This window comes from Muscardinus avellanarius (assembly GCF_963383645.1).
Source record: "Muscardinus avellanarius genome assembly, chromosome: 2".
NCBI classification, from domain to species: Eukaryota; Metazoa; Chordata; class Mammalia; order Rodentia; family Gliridae; genus Muscardinus; species Muscardinus avellanarius.
The window spans coordinates 200,730,753-200,747,103 of NC_137787.1; the positions used below are offsets into that span (position 1 = coordinate 200,730,753).

Genomic DNA, 16,351 nt, shown 5'->3' on the forward strand with positions numbered 1-16,351 from the left:
CAGTTCAGTGAGAACAAATAAGAGACCCTGAGGGCACAGCAGCACTTGGACCACTGATAACTGCGCGCTGCAGCGGGGGCGCACTCACACCCACAAGACATGGGCTCGGCGTCCCTGTCACTGGAACACCCAAAGCAGTCAACATCGTGTGCTTATCACTACCAGATTTGAGCCAACTAACACTTTAGGCATTATCTTCCAAATACTTTCACTTAAGTACAAGCTCAAAAGCAGGGTTACAGCCAATTCGTGCTGTGCACACGCCACAGCAGCCAGCAAGGACAACTACAAGCAAACTGACCTTTTGCTGGCTTACCAGAGAATGTGGGGAACTAGGGGTTAAATCTGAAAGGTGGTCATCAGCCAGGAAGGTGTTGGAGACACAGCCCTGGGACCGCAGTGACTGAGGAGGCACTAGTGAGGACAAAGAGCAATACCAGGGACCCTCTCTGCCTCCGCCTGCTGAAGGTTTCCACCATGTGTCTCATGTTACTGAGCCCAATGAACACAACGAGTCCAACAGCACTTGACTTTCTCCAGCAGCAGGCTGTCCTCAGCTCCGCTCATCTCCCTCTTCTCTGCGCACCTTGGAAGCCTCTGTTGGTGACCGTCTACACCCACCAGCGTGCCTGCAGCCTGGACCTGAGACGCTCATGGAGGAAGACCTGATCTGGGCCAACACTTTTCTAGAAGGGGCTAGACAGTATTTTAGGAACAGCAGCCCACATATTCTCAGGCACACGATTCTGGTAACTGGAGAGCTTCTACAGACAACCAAGCATGGCTGTTTTAATAAGCCTTATCATATTTTGTGTATTTCTGAAGCATTTTAAAATTTCTGTTCAATTACCTAAAGAAGTAAAGACCACTCTCAGCTCGTGAGCCACAGAAGTAGGCAGCAGCTAGGTCTGCTGAAGTAGCGTGCTGGCGCCACCCTCCGCTCTCAGCAAGGGTACACGGGGACGTCCTTCCAGGGGGTTCACACAGTTTCCAACTCACTACTACCTCTAAGGGACTCTTAGAATAATTTTAAGTCTATCAGAGCAAAGTCAACATTAGAATAACCATTAAACTGAAGAGATCTCAAAGCACTACATTTAAAAACACCTGTGGTGCTAGGGACTGAACCTAGGGCATCACGCACACCAGGTAAGTGCGCTGCCACTAAGCTACACCGCTGGTCCTCAAAGCAGAGACTTTTAATAGAAGAGGCTCAGGCTTTTAATTATTTCACATGCACTTTCCTATCTGCTTAACAATTTCCCCCTTTGAGTACTTAATAGCTGAAACAGTGATCCTGGTTATAGAGCATCACACTCTACACAGTGTTCCAATTCTAAGTAGGTTACCTCAAGCTTTGCACAAGTTCCACAGGAGGAGCACAAGAGTGAAACAACCGACTGGTCAGCTCTATGCACCTTCCACCCAGGGCAGGCCGTGGCCACTGGCGCTCGCTGGGCGTTACAGGACTAACTGCTGGCCACTGCAGCCGACCGCCCACCGAGACTCGGGAGGACATCGGGGTCCTGGACCGCTGTCTTCACACACCCCTCCCAAGGGAAACTTAAATGGCCCAAAGAAACTGTTAAACAATACTCAAACGGTCCATTCAATAAGACCTGTAGCAGAGCTGACACTGTACCGTGGTGCTTCTAGGCTAACTCTTCAGAACACACACGCTTTGAGCACAGCATCTCAGCGGAGGTCCTTGGGTGCACGGGCTGTGCTTGGCTGCAGTCTCTCTCATTTCTGTCCACACCTGACCACCAAGGAGTGTCCTGAGAGATCATTCCAAGCCTTCATCCACCCTCTCTGTCCTAACATCCCTGTAAGAAATCAGGTAGAGATTTTTAAAAATTGGACAATGGCCAGGCATGGTGGCATAACCTATGATCCCAGTACTTGGGAGGCTGAGGCAGGAGGATCACGGGTTTGAAGACAGCCTCAGCAACTTAGAGAGACCCTGTTTTAAAAAAGGAGAAGAAAAAAGACTACATGATGTTCAATTTTTGCTGAAACTTTAAAAAAATGATTTTGTTTAAAAGGATTTTGTAGAACGGGACTTTCATGCCAATATGACAAATCTGCTGCAATTTCTTATGGAAACCGTAACAGCTGCTCCTCTCTGTCCATTTCAGCTCCTGTAACACTCACCAATAACATGAAAAACTGACCTGCGGCAAGGTAACCGTTCCTTCCAACATTTCTTGCTAGTCTTTCAGAGCTAAAGTATCACCACTAATGTGGGAAGGACGATTTCACTGAATTAAATGTTGGGCTAGACAGCTGGCTGACTGAATCAGACTGCATTGATTCTACTACAGTTGAAACACCAATGCGCCTCTTTCCTGCAGGAATGTTCTGAACCAAGTGTTAAGTGTATCGTACCTGAGAATCCTCCAGGCAACTAGAGAGTTGACCCCTCTGCCCTGCCTTCAGCCTTCCACTTTCAGTGCCACAATACCAGAACAGAGAAGCCATTCTAATGAAATTAATTTTGAAAAAAAAAAAATCACAGTTCAGGAAATTATCTAAAATACAATTTTTAGAATCCAAGGTGTCACATCACCTTCAGGACATTGTCTTTTTGTTAATGCCATGTGACAATAAAAGATAACCACAATTTTATATAAATAATATTTCTGTTAAATTTCTGATCTCAATTTAGCTATTGTTAGTTTACAAATAAGGTAGATATAACAAATTAGGGTAAGCAAAGCATGCAAATCTAAAGAATCTATATCTGAATTCCTAGATTAGCATTAAAACCAATCACCGCAACAAATACCTCAACAGTATGCCTTGTGTGCAGAAAGGAAGCGATACTGAACTTTCAATGCCACAACCGTAAGGTTTTCGTGAAGCACCTGTGGCAGTTTCAGCAGTTTCTATATGGAACGCTCCCCCTTTCTAGGATGACTTGAAAAAACCAAGTCAATTCGAATTACGCAGCTGTAAAACATCGACATGTGTAGTTTTTACAGATTCAGAATCTTCTGTGTGACTTAAACGGGCAATGGTTCATACAGAGAACTTAAATAATACGGGATCACATTTGCAGGCAACATTTGGATTAGAAATACATATACACATGAGGTGCAGAAGCAGTCACTGCGCTAAGCCCCTGGCCTGTGACCACCCTGACCATCAGCAGCTGCTCTAAGACACTGCCTGGAAGTTACCTCCTGTAACCGTTGCAGGAAGCCAATTCAAATATGTCAATATTTCAACAAAAGTTTAAGAGTACGGACTAAAAACCATCAACTCACGATTCTGGTTACTTTAAAATTTGGTATGCTGTATCGCAAATACATTAGTAACTATTCCTAGATGGAAATAAGCAAATAAATGGAATCATTAAAAAAAAGATAAAAAACATTACCAAATGTCCATTTGAACAGACAAAACATTAGCAAACATCTAAAATTCCTTTAGTAAAAGAAATACATGTGTATTCTTAACCCTTTGGTATCCATACTTATAAATTATGACTACTTCTTAAAACATATTCTTTAGTTAACAACAGCAAAAAAATTATTTTTTAAAGTTTCTACCTGAATAAATTTGGTGCCAAGTTTTCATTTCAAGACCATTAACAAGAAGTTATATATTGCAACTGAACCACAATTATGTTTGCATACATCGAATATAAGAGCATCATTCAAGGCGTGTGAGGAAATATTTAGTATGTTCTCCCTCTAATTTAGCCAAGGGAAGAAACATCAGGATTGAGAACTCGTTGGTTTGATTTGAAGCACTATCTATAAAAGCAGTGGTTAGAGAAATACTGAAACCTATTCAAGCTGTAAGAAAAACAGTAACAATTCTAAACTAAATTTGTTGAGAACTCAAAAGCACTGTCAGGCCTTCTGCTGTGGTGTGGCAGGCAGGCAGGCCTCCTGTGACTCCCGAGTCTCTCTACCCTGCAGTATGCCTCAGCAAGGAAACACAGGGTCAGCTGGGATGGAGGTCCTACGACCCAGGATGACTAGAACCCAGCGCCTGTGTAAAGTCGGACCACCACCTCAGTTATAACCTAATACATCTCATGACTAAAGGACAAATAAGGGAACAAGTGCACAGAAACCACAAACTTAAAAGGAGAGGCCAATAAAGTAGATCTAGGTTGCCTTTCACCTAGGACAAAAGTTACAAGTGGATTTCTGACACCAAGTATGCTCATCAGAGGTACTCTCCTGGTGAAAATTTTGATTCTAGGCAGGGCTCCCCATAAACAAAGGTAAATCATAAAGGGCCACGGATTTTAAATTAAGCCAATTCCATTTTAGCTAAGAATTTCTAAAAGCTCAGCAGCATGCATTGCAGCATGAAGTCTGTTAATATCACATTTTAGACTTCTGTTCTCGAAGACAACCAGTCTGTTTTCTAAAGTAAGCAAGTAAGATTGTTTTAGAGGGAGTCACTGACCCTGCTTAGACCTCAGGCTATAGCTGCTTCTCTAGCTGACTAGCAATCCGTGAGGTTCCTCTGGGTTCAAAGTCATGAAAATGTAGCCCACCTGAATTGGTCACCACAGATTCAAGGGCTTCTAAAGAAATCCTGCAACAAAGCACTAGCATCTAAACAACGCAAGACCAAAAGGGACCAGCCAACGTGCCCATGGTTCAGGGAGTTCTAGCTTTGCGCGTATCCAAATGATTCCTATTCAGAGAAATCGAGAATGCTACGCTAATTTGTGGCAGATATGAAAACATTCTAGACTTTCTCTCTCAAGAAAATAAAGACGAAGAAGTAGCTGAAACACTAAAAAATTAAGCTAACCCAAGGCTTAAAATCTACTGCCTGCAACATTAGTAGTAAAGAAAATACTAGCAGATAGCAAATTTTTAGGTCTTTCTCCAAAATCATAATCCTGGGCTCTGACTTACTCCACTTTTCCTACATTCAAAGGAAAAATGAGGCTGACATTTTCCTGTAATAAGACACCCTTCTTCCAATAAAAAAAAATTCCTAAGTGTGAAGCAGGCAGCAAACACTGGCTACAATGCCTCCCAGTAAAAGATTGAGAGACCCCCGCTCTCAGGAAGAAGGTGGAGGATGATCATAACTTAGCATCCTAGACTCAGGTTTAAACTTTAAAGAACACAAATATTTAGTTTGGTCACAAAACTGAGATTTGATCCTGTGTGCTTTCATTTTAAATATAAATAATGGCAAATATTAATGACCATGATGTAAGCCATAAAAAGAAGCTCACACAGAAAAGATAACTTGGCACCAAAACTTAAGATTTAAATTAAATAAAGAACACAAAGTCCATTAACATACTCACGTGTGATGCTAGAAATTTAAACGCGTCGCACAGCAGCTGAAATCGCTAGCTACAGCTGCGACCTACGTCAACAAGCAGTCATACCGCCAGCCACTCTAGCCACAGACATCTAGTCTTTCCCTCAGCATCCACCGATGGCCAAAAAGCACAATTTTAGACTTTGGCCACTTTCGTGTAGCAGATATAGAAAAAGTGAAGTATGAATTAAGAGCAATTATTAACTTGGTATGAGGCAGCTTTTAATCTATCCAGAGAAGGAACATTTTATAATATCTCCTATCTATTGTAAAATAGGAATTGACGATCTGATCCATTCTGAACTGGAAAAAAATAAGTTAATTCTTTGCCTTTGATCTTCTTTTAAAAAGGTGTCATTTGCTAAGACCACCTTTAACCCTATTAGCAGCATTATAGGGAACAAATCAAAGAGGCCCAAGCACTATTATTTTGGGGATTTAAACTGTTATGTTAAGATGAAATGGGGCAAATTGTAAACATGTGCAGAACAGATATCAAGAAGCAATTTTCAACTTAGCTTACTGACAAAACTGACATTTTATCTAGATGTTAGAACTAAATAACCACAAATACAATTGCAATAAATGATTTCTTATGTTCTATCCAGGCCAAAGACTTGTAATTTTTAGAACTGCTTTTGGCTAGGTAAACTCAGGCTCAGGCTAAGCATTTCTTCTAAAAAAAAATCTGAAAGCCCAGTCCAGGGAGGTCACCATAGTGCAGGGTCTTGAGGGGTGGCTCTTATACTGAGATGGGAGACAGATGGCACTCGAGGCCATGCTCAGCCACACCTGGCGGGAAAGAGACACTTGAGGCAGAACTGTGAATAAAAGAGGCTCATTTTAAAAAGACACCTACTAAAAAAGGACAATCATAGATATTTATTGGCTTCAAGGATTAAGCTGTCCGTCTAAATGATTAAGTTAACATCTTTGTAATAAATGTTTAGGACCAATTAGAGTATTTATTAGAAAAATAAGTTGTTAAAAAGATCAACTTCTAATTATCCATTATTTCAATAAATGATAATTAAGCAACTTAATTATGCTACATGACTATATTTTATAACCAAAGCTTGTTATTAAAGATTTGAACTTTTAACCTAAACACAGCTAATAAAACTTTATAATTTTACTTTAAAACAATTCACTGAGAATCATCTCAATGTTTTAAAATTGTATATGTATTCACATCTCAATTGTCTTTACATTACTTAAATCATACCTATATATGAAGTTACAAGGGTCCTTACAATATAGCAGTTAATACAGGCCAATGTTTATAACACTAACTTGCTACAAAAAGTAAAGGATCCATGCCCAAGCTAACTGCAGACCTTGCCAGCAACACTCAGTGAACTAAAAGGGAGGGCAGCAGTACGGCCGAGTGCAGCCAAGCCTGGCCGTAGCCTGCGTGGTTTGCTGTTCAAGAGTTTCTAATATACACAGAGCCAAAGCAATAAAAAGGAAACCAAAGGGTTAAACTTGGCTTTGTGGGTTTACTTCTTCCAAAGTCTAAGTTTTCTCTCTTCCAACGAGAATAAGGTGGTTTCTAATGAATGTTTATGAATTATTTGTAACACTTAAGGTAAAACAAAAAAAGCTGGTATATCAGTTATATAGATTATTATAACTCTATAACTTTATACTCAACATAAGGGTAAAACTGCATCCATTTTGTTAATGCTGTGAAAAACTGCAAACAATTTTTAATATATATCTTTAAAAGAAAGTTACAACAAATGAATTTAATACCTAAATAAACACATAATGCTACGGCTAGCTTATGATCTACATAAAGGCCACATCTTTAAATTAATACACTTAAACACTGAGATTGTCTATCAGAAAATAAATAAGCTGGCTGATATAAGTTGACAAACTCAAAGACATTCTAAAATAGTGCCACTAGTTCCAAAAGTTCAGAGCAAGTCTGAGGTCGTTAATGTATATAGTCCCATTTTATAAGGAACTATAATTAACTCATAATCGATTTTAAAACAATATTCTCATCACATTTGCTACAACACGGGCCTCAACATTAGAAATGCTCGCTGTCTTCAAAAACATGACAGGCCTGTAAGGATATTCTAATCCAATCCAAGACTCTCACCTAGCAAAGAAAAGTGTGCAGACCTGCTACGGAGACACATCTACTTAGTGGCAAAGTCAACGGAGTTTCCAGTCTAATTAGCAGAGTGTTCTTTCCATTTTTAAATGTTCTCCGAACCAGAATTCTGAAACTGTTAAGGAAGCTGAGCCCCTCTACTAATGGTCGCCTAATCCACACCCTTGCTAACAGTAACTGATCTAAAAAGCAAAACTGAATTATTAATTTAAAAAGAAAAGTTTACAGGGCCTTTGCTCTAATTACTGCGTTCAAACACAACATCGCATTACTTCTCTAGTGGGAAGGATGAGGGAAGACACTTACTCAGAATGAGCCCCGTTCGCCACCAGGGCGCAGATGCACTCCAGGCTCCCGGAGCGGGCCGCCTTGTGAATGGGAGTTTCCCCCTCACAGTCCTGAAACACAGAGCACATACTCAGCCAACCACGCCCTCCGCCTTTAAAGCAGAATCACCGTCACAGCAGGTCTTCTCATTCACATCTGAAATGGAGCACTGTGGCGGGCACAACTTGAAGAGCATGGACAGAATCAAGCTGAAGATAACGGGCGGGGCTAGGGAGTTATCTCTAGCATTGCGACAGGTAAGTCCCCAAACACCTTGGGGCCACCCAAGAGGGACAGCATGGGCGTTCTCAATGAGATCCACAAATTATTTTATCTTGCAACCGGGAGCAGCGGCGCATGCCTGTACCAGTACTGGAGAGGCTGAAACAGGGAAGACTGCGGGTTCCAGGCAAGCTGCAGCCATTTAGTTAAGGCCCTCAGCAACATAGTGAGACTATTTCAAAATAAAAAAAAATAAAGCATGTCAGAAGCACATATACCTCAGAAGTAGAATGCCTCTGGGTTCAATGTGCTCACACACACCCAAAATCCTGGATCTTTGCACAAATGTGTGAATATAAACCCCAAATAATTATCCTATGACAAGTAAAAAAAGAAAAAGGACATTTGCCAGACTAGTCAATGTGGCACAGACAGTACACCACATGAAAGCGAGCTTCACTTCCTCTTTAGGGAGCTCATGACACCTCGTGTCCATTGCTGTCACCTCTCAGCTCATCTGAGAGACGGCCAGGAAAGTCTATGAACCTCAAGAAAATAAAGAAACTGCCAGAAGCCAACATGACAAGAGGTTAAAAGAAGAAACGCTATACCAAGCTTAAAACCTTGGCCAGGCACGGTGGTGCACACCCGCAATCCCAGCACTTGGGAGGCTGGACAAGACTGCAGGTTCCCAACCAGCCTCAGCTACTTAGTGAGATCCTGTTTCAAATAGGCTTGGAGGTGTAGCTCAGAGGGAGTACTGCAAAAACAAAACCCTAAAGGCACACAAACATCAAAAGTCAAGCAGTGGTACCAGGCTTTATTAACAATTTGAGGGAGAAATGACAAAACTGACTACCTCAAGATAAGTCACCAGAGTGCTGGGAGCTGCCACAGGGCCACTGTGACCTCAAGGCCACACCTGCAGATGTGGTGACCCACAGCTATCACTCTAGAGCTTGAGAGGCTGAGACAGGAGGACCACAGGTTAGAGGCCTACCTTAGCATCACAGTGCGCCTGTTTCAAAAAATAAAAAAAAATGGCTGGAGTGTTAACTCAGAAGTACTGGGTTCAATTCTCAGTAAAACACACGCTTGGCCACAGTGTCCTTCAGGAGAGACTGCAGTTCACCTACTCACAGACCAGAGCAGGGCAGTGCCTGAGATTTGGACCTCAACTGCACACCTTGGGAGATGGCGACAACCTATAGCTCTGCCAGGAGAAATCGAGAATGCCTTATAAGGCCCCACACGCTACCCTGGAGTGCATGTGACAACCTGGGGGTGTTTAACCAGATGTTACTTGAACAGCAGAGGGAAGGTGAAGGACAGGAGGCCACACCTGGGAGCCAATGAGAAGGTGTGCTACCTGGAGGCGCCCAGAGGTGCAGGCATGACAGCACCCTTCAGCCCACACCCTCCCTCTGCTGACAACACTGAACTGCTAGAAGACACCAGCTGAAAAGAGGGCTTCTAGATTTAAAAAGCCTGCAATTGTAGGCCTCTCTAAATTAGATGTTACATAACAGTTTAAATAATATCAATATGCAGAATATTTTATACTTAAATTCCATACCAGTACTAAATATTAACCACGACCATTCATCGAAATGGCTCCATATTTTGATGATGGTAACTTTTCCAAGGACAGCGTACCAAAGTGGCCCACAGTGCCCGTTTCACAGGGAGACAGGAGAGGAAAGCACAGGGCTTGAGGTTGATGCACCGTTCCCTGCCCAGCACGGTTGAGGGTTCACAGAAAACAGCTCCCATAAGTAAAATAACAAAGCAGCAGAAAAGCACACATACCTAAAGGCATGAGTGCAGGGGAGGGAAGGAGAGGGCCCACGGTGGGCAAAAGTGTGCCTCCCCAGAGCTCACGGAGCGACAAACCCAGCTTACAGCCCAGGGCCTCGCCTCCGCACTGCCCTCTACAGTCCCTACGGAGAACACGTCCCCACGAGGCTCTGCTCCGCTTGCCCACTGATCATGTTGCAATCCATGGCTAATGCGCCTCCTCCTTTCCTCAGTTTGGGTGTGGACCTAAGTGGCAGCCACTTTATATGATTGCAATCGAGGAACAATCTTAAGACAGCAAGAGGGAGAAAACAAATCCCTTTGCGTAGAACAAGACCATTAATAGAAAAGTACAGAGACCAGAAAGAGAACAACAAAGTGGCAGCTTAAGCCCCTCCGGCAGATCCACCCTCCAAGCAGGACCCTGAGGCCGCTCCAGGCCACTTCTTCCACTGGTAGCTTCTATTCTAGGGTGCTAATAATCTAAACACACACCGCCAAAAAACGGGTGCATGTACTGAATCTTTTTTTTTTTTTTTTTGGTACTGTGGATTGAACCCTGAACATTTTACCTCTGGGTTACATTCTCAACCTTAAAAAAAAAATACGTTTATTGATAGAACATAATTATAAATAACAGTGATACAAACATACATCCGCCCTCTTTTCCCTTTCCTCCCACCCAACTCGGGTTGCTGAGGCTGGCCTTGAACCTGTGATCCTCCTGTCTCAGCCTCCCAAGTACTGGGATTAGAGGTGTGTGCCAAGGTGCCCAGCTTTCCCAGCTTCAACACAAAATCCTCAGCTCACTCTTCCCACACAGTAAACGACATTGGCAACTCTTGCGCATCCAGTCATCACCCCCGACTTGTGTCTGAAGCACACGAACTCACCTGAAGCGGTCTTGTCCTTGTCTTTTCTGGCATGAACGTGCTTTTACAACACCTGTGAAGTGGAGCTAAGCTAGCTGGGAGCCTGAGCCAGGAAACCTGGCTCGAGGCCAGCAGCCTTCAATTACCAGTGTGACCTTGGGCAAATCTCAGATCTGGGCAGAGTCACATAATAGGTGAGAGCAGTCTGGAGGGATTGGTGCCTCTGGAAAGCATCTATTATCAGGTCAACACATCAAACTCTAATTAAGACCTCGATTTAAAACAATACCAGTAAGCAATTATAACTGGAAAAAGGAAAAACAGAATCAGAGTCAACCCACAGTTCTTACCGGTTTGTTAATGTTGGCCCCTGCTTGAATCAGCCAGACCAGGCACTGAGGATGTCCTCCAAAAGCTGCAATGTGGGCAGGGGTCTGGGCGTAGCGCGTGGTGGAGACGTTCAGTGTGGCTCCAGCTTGCACCAACTGCATCAGGCACTCCAGCTTCACAGGCAGCAGGGGGACGAAAACACAGATGTGTCGGCATACTACTAACCACCCAAATCACTGACTCCATAATGGCGATGGTGGCATTTTTATACCAATTTTTTTCTTTTCTAAGAGAACAAATTAAGTCATTTCTACTGCCATACAAATTTTAAAATGCATTTGAAGACAGAAAGAAATGCAAAAATATCAATACCACATAATTTGGTTTTCCTATAACAGAAAAAGCCCAAATCAGAAAAGACCAGAGTAGAGCTGGGCATGGTGGTGCATGCTTGTAATCCCAGTACTTGGGAGGCTGAGACAGGAAGATCGCACAGGTTTGAAGCCAGCCTCAGCTACTGAGTGATGGAGGCTCCCAGGAATGTAGTGAGACCCCTTTCCAAATAAAATATAAAATAGGGCTGGGAATGTAGCCCGGAGGTAAAAAGCCCCTGGGTTCCATTCCCAGTACCACACAAAGAAAAAATATCAGAGTACATTATTCAAAGACTTCTATTATTACAACTTGAGCACCTACTATTTTGAAGAGAGGGTTGGTACTGGGGACTGAACCCAGGGGCATTCTACCTCTAAACGACACCCCCCCCAACCAAATTTTATTTTTTTATTTTGAAACAGTCTCATTAAGTTGCGGAGGGCCTCACTAACTTGCTGAGGCTGGCCTTGAATCTGCAATCCTGTCTCAGCCTACCTAGAACTGGGATTTGAAGTGTGTGCCACCATGCTGGGCTGAGCACATGCTATAATAAAAATATGGTAGAATGATTGGTAGGGTTACAAAACTTTGTAATTACAGTATCTATAGTCTTCAAAGACTGTTTTCTAGTGTGCACAACTATACTGGGCACATTTCCACACAAGCCAGCACTGAAAGAGAATTGAGGCCCATCCCCTTATGATTTTCTTAGCCTTTTTTTCAAGGCACTGACGGTGGACCCAGGAGTTTGTTTTATACTTTGGTACAGGAACTGGTGAGGTGGTAAGCCTGGCTTCCACCTTGTGATCTCCCTGCCTCAGCCTCCCCAGTAGCCAAGATTATTAGTGTGCACCATCATGCCTGGCAAAAGTTACCTTTAATACTGTGATAGGCCTGTTAGACCCAAAGGTTTCTTGGAATTCACCAGTGGCCCAGAGTACAGTAGATCATCCTTAGGGAGGTGTCTATTTACCAAGACAGCAAGAGATCACACAAGAGGAATCTCCTAGGGTACCATCCAAGAGAGCAAGGTCCACAATGAGGCTGGCCGTGCCATTTGTGGTTTAAAAAGGATACTGGCTGATGGGACTGTGAAGGTCAGGACCAGAACACCCTAAATCACCTTGTGACTTTGGTACTGAGGTCATTCCTCCCATCTCGGCCCACTCCAGACAAAAATCCTGTTAAGAGTCCTTCATTCCCAAAGGGGTCCTCTCATTCTTGGGGTGACGTGCTTTTCTGCCTAACCTCATACTGGCACGTGCTGAAATTCTTTTGTCACAGAAGTCAAGGACCCCAACCATCTTAAGTTGAGGAATCAGCCCCCCATGAGAGACTTTTCAAATTGGTCTGTGTTCAATGAACAGGAAACTGGAAGTAAAGATGGACCAGAGTTGCCTTAAGGCATCAACTATAGTAAGATAAAAAATTAGTTGTCAAACCTAATAAAAATGAAACACAGATGTAATCACTTGACATGCCAAAAGTGGTTAATCTTTTAACAATGAGAGTTCACTGGTCTGTGCCTGTTGTCTATGGGTTCAATTTCAAAAACTGAACTTGGAATATTGGAAATATATGTCTCATAAATGGCTAGGTAAAATCCCATGCATCATAGGCAGAACCTAATATGTGCCTGAAGCTTGTATATAAAGGGTAGCTCTGGGTGCAGTGACACACACCTGTAATCCCACTTGAAGAGTGAGACAGGAGAATCGCAGTCTTGATATCAGCCTCAGCAACTTAGGTAGACCTCATTTCAAAATAAAAAATAAAAAAAGCTGGAGTTTATTTCCCAGAAACACACACACAAAAAGAGGGCAGCCACTAGCAAGGTATGGGAAAAAGTCTCCAGCCCTGACTTAATTTCTGCCTTAAGAGCTTCTTCTCACTGATGGGAAAAGACCGCATTAAAATCAGGGCTTTCTAATGCCCCTTCCGTAATCTAAGATCACATAAGCTATGAAGACAGCTGAAGACAAAGTACCTGTCTCAGGCAAAACAAATAACTTGCGTGTCTCCAAAGCAAACATCCTACTTCTATAGAAGTAGAGAATTTCTAAAAGCAATTCCAATTTTGTCTTTAAAATTGTGGTAAGGAAGCTGGGCATGGTGGTACAGGCTTGTAATCTCAGTACTTGGGAGGTGGAGACAGAAGGATCACAGGTTTGCAGCCAGCTTCAGCAGCTCAGTAAGGCCCTGTGCAACTTTCTGAGAACTTGTTTCCAAATAAAATGTACAATAGGTCTGGGGGGTAGAAGGTACCTGGGTTCCATCCCCAATACTACATACACACAAAAAAGTGTGGCAAAATACACATAACATTAAATTTTCCATATTAAGCCTTTTAAGGCAGTTGGCTATTTTTGTCTTCAGAGATCACTATGGCAGCCTTCTACTGGTAAATAAGTATTCTAAGTGACCACCTGTATGGATTTGTAAGCACTCCAGACTGTACAGAATGTCAGTCTGCATCACTCAGCCAGGATGAGCAGAATGGGAACAGGGCAGCCTTTAAAAAAAAAAAAAAGAAGGAAAAAGGAGCCGGCAGGAGCCTAGGCTTGTAGACCTAATCCCAGCTGCTCAGGAGGCTGAGGCAGGTGGATCCCAATAACTTCGAGGCCAGGGTGGTGGAACAGCAGGACCACGTAAAGTACACTTAAGGCTGGGGTTGTAGGTCAGAGGTAGAGCACTCCAGGAGAGAAAGGAAGAAAGGAGAAGCCTTGCCTGCTAGATCTTCCTAAAATTCGAAAAAAAACAGAGAACCCAGAGCAACAGCACTCTGGAGGGATGAGCCGCTGCCAGCTGAGCCTCCAACACGCAGGGCCGGCAGGAAGCTCTGTCTTCCTCAGCTCCTAGGGCCTGATCTCCCCCGGCTTCACTGGCGGAGCTGATGACTCTCCCTTCCCCTCTGAGATCAGAAACTGTCCCAGGAGATCCGTTGGGGCAGCAGACTGCCTCCAGGGCGGCCGTAAGAAGCGCCATGCTAGGTCTTCCTGGGACGTCTTGCCGCTCCGCCTAGGTTCCCGCAGTTTCTCCAGTTCGGGCGGGCCGGGGCACCTGCGCCATCTGGATTCCGCTAAGCGAATCCTTACTACCTAGGGAGCCACCAGGAGACACAGGGCAACCCAGAAACCACAACGACCTGCAGCTGAGAAACGTGCCGCTCTGAATTCTAAAGCAGCACCATCTCTCTCGATTTTAAATGAAAGAAAGGCGCAAACTCGAGGGGAGGCGGCTATAACTGACCCTTCGAGACAGCCGCCGCCCACTCTGCCGATCCTGGCGCGACAGGCGTCTTGGCACGCGGGAACTCCCCACGCCTCTGCGATGCACGCACACGTGAGCGGCGCCCGCCGAGGCCGGCCATCGCACTGGCAGGGCCTGGGCGGGCGGGCGTCGCCAGGGGAGCGCTCGAGTTTGAGACCCGGGCGCGCGACTTACGGCCGCACATGCGCCCTGCGCCCCCGCGGCGCCGGCGCCGCAGACCCCGCTTCCGCCCCGCGCTCCCGGCACGCCCCGCGGCGCCCAGGGTCCCAGCCCGCGCGCCGCCGCACATGCGCCCTGGGGCCCTCTCGGCGCCGGCGCGCCGAGCCCGCTTCCGCCAGGCGCTCCCGGCACGCCCCGCGCCCCGGGGGTCCCAGCCCGCCGGGCGCCACACATGCGCCCTAGGCCCTCGGGGGGCGCGGGCACCGCAGACCCCACTTCCGCCCTCTTCCCTGGGAAGCCGCGGAAAATGGCGCCTTAAAGCGCCCTCGCCCACCTTGCCGAAGTGCGCGGCCCAGTGCACGGGCGTCCAGCCGTAGAAGGAGTCTTCGGCGGCCAGGTGGGCGCGCGGCGTCTGCTGCAGCAGCGAGCAGAGCGTGGCCAGGTCCCCGTCGCGGCAGGCGCGGTGCAGGGGAAAGCGGAGCGACAGCAGCTCCTCGCTGGAGAAACCCGCCTCCATGCCCGCGCCTGCTCCCGCCGCCGCCATGGTCGATCGCTGGAGAGCGCGGGGCTGGCGAGCGAGAGGACGCGCCGGTGAGGCCCGCGAGGCGGCCGCAGGAGCACAAAGAGCGGAGAGCGCCGCCGCCGCGTCCCACCGGCTGCCGAGCGGAGCGCGCACTGAGGGCGGGGCGGGGCCTGCGGGGGGCGGGGCCTGCGGCGGGGCGGGGCCGGGCTGCGCTGTCGCCTGAGGCGGCGGGGACCAGGGCTGACCCCTGGGGGCGGGGCCTGGATGCTGCCGGAGAGGGCGTGGCCTCCCGCGGCGGGGCGGGGCCGGGCTGCGATGTCGCCTGAGGCGGCGGGGACCTGGGCTAACGCCTGGGGGCGGAGCCAGGGCGGGGCGCCGGGGCGGGGACTGAGGCTGTCGCCTGGGGCAGCCGGGGAGGGGCGGGGCCTGGCTGCGACCGACGCCTGAGGCGGCGAGGACTGAGGTGAGGCCTGAGGCGGCGGGAGGGGCGGGGCCTGGGCGGGGGAGGGGCGGGGCCTGGGCGGCGGGGCGGGGCCTGGCCGGGGGGCGGAGAGGGGCGGGGCCTGGGCGGCGGGGCGGGGCCTGGCCGGGCAGCTGGCTGAGGCCTGGGCGGGGCCTAGGCGAGGACCCGGTGCGGAAGGCCGGGCTCTGGCGACGGTGCTCGGCTCGCGTCCCTGGGGGGCGCCTCGGGCGGCTTCTGGGTTGAAATCCCAGAGCCGGCGAGGGCGGGCGGGCGGGCCCCTGCCGTGCTGGAGTCTGGCCGGCCTGCAGGAGACCCGGCCCTGCTGGCTCCCGAGGGTTCTTCACTCAGCCATTCAAGGAAGGCTTGTGGTGTGAGTAGGTGCTGTGTAAAACGTTGACACTACTAGGTAACAGTTTCCCTTTGTTGGCTGTCAGGTTTCTTGCTGCATAATCTATTAGGTGAGGCAAGCAGGCGTATTTTAATAGTTTAAGCAATACCTTTTGCTTGAACCAAAGGGTAGACGTAGGACGGAATGCATTTCAAGCTGTGCTCACACTAGATTTTATTTTTCTTTG

The 16,351-nt window shown here is 46.8% G+C and overlaps 1 protein-coding gene across 2 annotated transcripts in view; it reads right to left on the reverse strand.

The window, feature by feature from the left end:
- The window catches only part of ANKRD10 (ankyrin repeat domain 10), a gene marked incomplete at both ends in the record, with an annotated part of 29,225 nt that extends 13,891 nt beyond the window's left edge, over nt 1–15,334 (reverse strand). For both annotated transcript variants that reach the window (XM_080689818.1, XM_080689817.1), the window contains 3 exons: nt 7,745–7,836; nt 11,007–11,159; nt 15,125–15,334. In XM_080689818.1, coding sequence (XP_080545944.1) covers nt 7,745–7,836; nt 11,007–11,159; nt 15,125–15,334 — 455 coding nt within the window. The remainder of the gene's footprint in view (nt 1–7,744; nt 7,837–11,006; nt 11,160–15,124) is intronic.
- Nucleotides 15,335–16,351: the final 1,017 nt, after the last annotated feature.